Here is a 2,271-nt window from a genome sequence, read left to right as displayed (position 1 = left end):
AGGGCCTGCCGTTAACAAGCCTAGGGGGTAACAGCCTTTCCAAGCATGGAAACGAACAACCCAGTCCAAGGCCATTGTGCACCATCACGGTCATCACCATCCTCCGGTAAGGCCAATGCCATACCTCCTATCTTGCTCGCCGTCGAAGCCTAGAAATCCACCTCCCTCCAGTCAACGACGCCAGCGCCCTTGCACAGTCCTTATCGATGTTGACAACGATCCTCCACAGCCGGAGGCTCATAACCCAGAAACCATAGCACGATCGGCTACCAAATCAAACGAGACAACCTTCAACCATTCACAAATGACACACAGCCGTGCCGTCGCGAGACCACGAGAGGCGTCCTCAGGAGAGCGTTGCCGCCTGTTGAAACCCTAGATTTCAAACTTTTATTATGCTCTGAGAGAATCAGAGTTATTTTTACGGAGGATTATAGAAACATGTCTTTTTATTGAAAATTTGATGGAAAATACTATAAGAACCATTTGATTTAGGACGGGACCTAAATCATTACCACATCCATATGGGATAAATACATACGCTAAGTAATTTAAATAAATCATCAGGATCGATCCAAGCATTTCCTCTAATATACAGTAGAAGAAAGAAATTAATAGATGTACGAAAAAATATAGAAACCTTTTTAACGTTGGTAATAAAACCTAATAAAGATGCAGATATTGTATATGGATTTGCCAATAAAGAGCAACGAAAAATCTAAACACACGAAAAAATATTAAAGCTCAAATGACAGGGATGGGGAGGGCGACGTGGCCCTAATAGCCCTCAATAAAACAAACCCACTAACACTTGTGCTATATATATGCCCACTCTCATGTTCCGTATTCAGTGACACCATAACTCCCCCAAACCCTAAGGCGCCAACTCACCCACCTCCCTCTCAGATCTCCCCCACACCGCTTTTCCCGGCAATGTGATTCCGGCCGTTACGCAAATCCACATTGTCTCCCTCCGATGGCCTCCGCTTGCGTCAACAACATCGGCATGTCGCCGGAGAAATTCTCGCCGGCGACGACCTACCCCTCCTACGGCTGGCTCAGCCCTAGAGTCTCCTTCAGCTGCGACAACAACAACGGCGACAATGGCCGGGTCCCCGGAACTAATAAGCCTTCGTCTCCGGGGAAGAATCAACCGGAAAGTTCAGATCCGGAGCTTTCCGGAGGAGAGTTCGAGTTCCGGCTTGAAGATCCGGTCGCCATGCTCCCCGCCGACGAGCTCTTCTCCGGCGGGAAGCTCATGCCGCTCCACATCTCCTCCGTCAAACCTCCCGTCAACGAGCCTTCTAACTCCTCCGAGATCAGGTTACCGGAGACGGTGCAGTTCCGCCGGAGACCGGAGGCGATGAGCGCTTCTCTCTCGGACCCCTACTTGTTCTCTCCTAAAGCTCCGAGGTGCTCCAGCCGTTGGAGAGAGCTACTTGGATTGAAGAAGCTCTACCTGAACTCCAGTAACGGTAACGGAAACGGTAACGGCGCGAAGGCCGAGGTTAGTCAGAAAACGACGTCGTCTTCCGCAGCGCCCAAGTCACTGAAGCACTTCCTTCACCGAAGCTCCAAGTCACTGTCGTCTTCGATTGACGCCTCGCTGAGCTTGCCGCTGCTTAGAGACTCCGACTGCGAGTCCGTCTCCATCTCCTCCCGCCTCTCGCTCTCGTCCTCGTCCTCCGGCCACGAGCACGACGACCTGCCCCGCCTCTCCCTCGATTCGGACAAACCGAACCCGCACCCGAACCAGATGTTCTCGCTCCACCGTAAACCAACCCGGGCCAAAACCGCCGTCAAGATCCGGGAAATCAAGCAGAGAGCGGCGGCGGATCAGGCCGCCAGGGTAGGACGGAGCCCGATGCGGAGGCCGGCGGCGGCGGAAACCAGCGCCACCGCCGTCGCGACCAGCCGAGGCGTATCGGTGGACAGCCCGAGAATGAACTCGTCGGGGAAGATAGTGTTCCAGAGCCTAGAGCGGAGCTCGAGCAGTCCAAGCAGCTTCAACGGTGGGCCCCGGCTGAAGCACAGAGGCATGGAGCGGTCGTACTCAGCCAACGTCAGAGTGACGCCGGTCTTAAACGTCCCGGTCTGCTCCCTCCGGGGCTCCTCGAAAACCGGGTTCGGGTTCGGGCAGCTATTTTCCTCCCCGCAAAAACGCGACTCAAACGGCGCCGTTTTCGGGAAGGGAGTTCAGCAGCACAGCCATTACGTGCAGCAGAGTCAGAGCCATAACAACAGGAACCGGGCAGACCGTAACTGAAATTT

The 2,271-nt window shown here is 53.9% G+C and overlaps 1 protein-coding gene across 1 annotated transcript; it reads left to right on the top strand.

Moving 5' to 3' along the window:
- Window positions 1-874: 874 nt before the first annotated feature.
- LOC101304556 lies at window positions 875-2,266 on the top strand. Its single transcript, XM_004295648.1, has one exon. The coding sequence runs from the start codon at window positions 977-979 to the stop codon at window positions 2,264-2,266; it is 1,290 nt and encodes a 429-aa protein (XP_004295696.1). The 5' UTR covers window positions 875-976.
- Window positions 2,267-2,271: the final 5 nt, after the last annotated feature.

The sequence above is a fragment of the Fragaria vesca genome, linkage group LG3 (genome assembly GCF_000184155.1).
Source record: "Fragaria vesca subsp. vesca linkage group LG3, FraVesHawaii_1.0, whole genome shotgun sequence".
Classification (NCBI taxonomy): Eukaryota; Viridiplantae; Streptophyta; class Magnoliopsida; order Rosales; family Rosaceae; genus Fragaria; species Fragaria vesca.
The sequence above is the reverse complement of the archived record's forward strand: the minus strand, read 5'-3'. Positions and strand labels throughout refer to the sequence as shown.

Coding starts and splice junctions, on each gene's coding strand:
- LOC101304556 (XM_004295648.1), top strand. CDS start 977: ATGGCCTCCGCTTGCGTCAACAACATCGGCATGTCGCCGGAGAAATTC.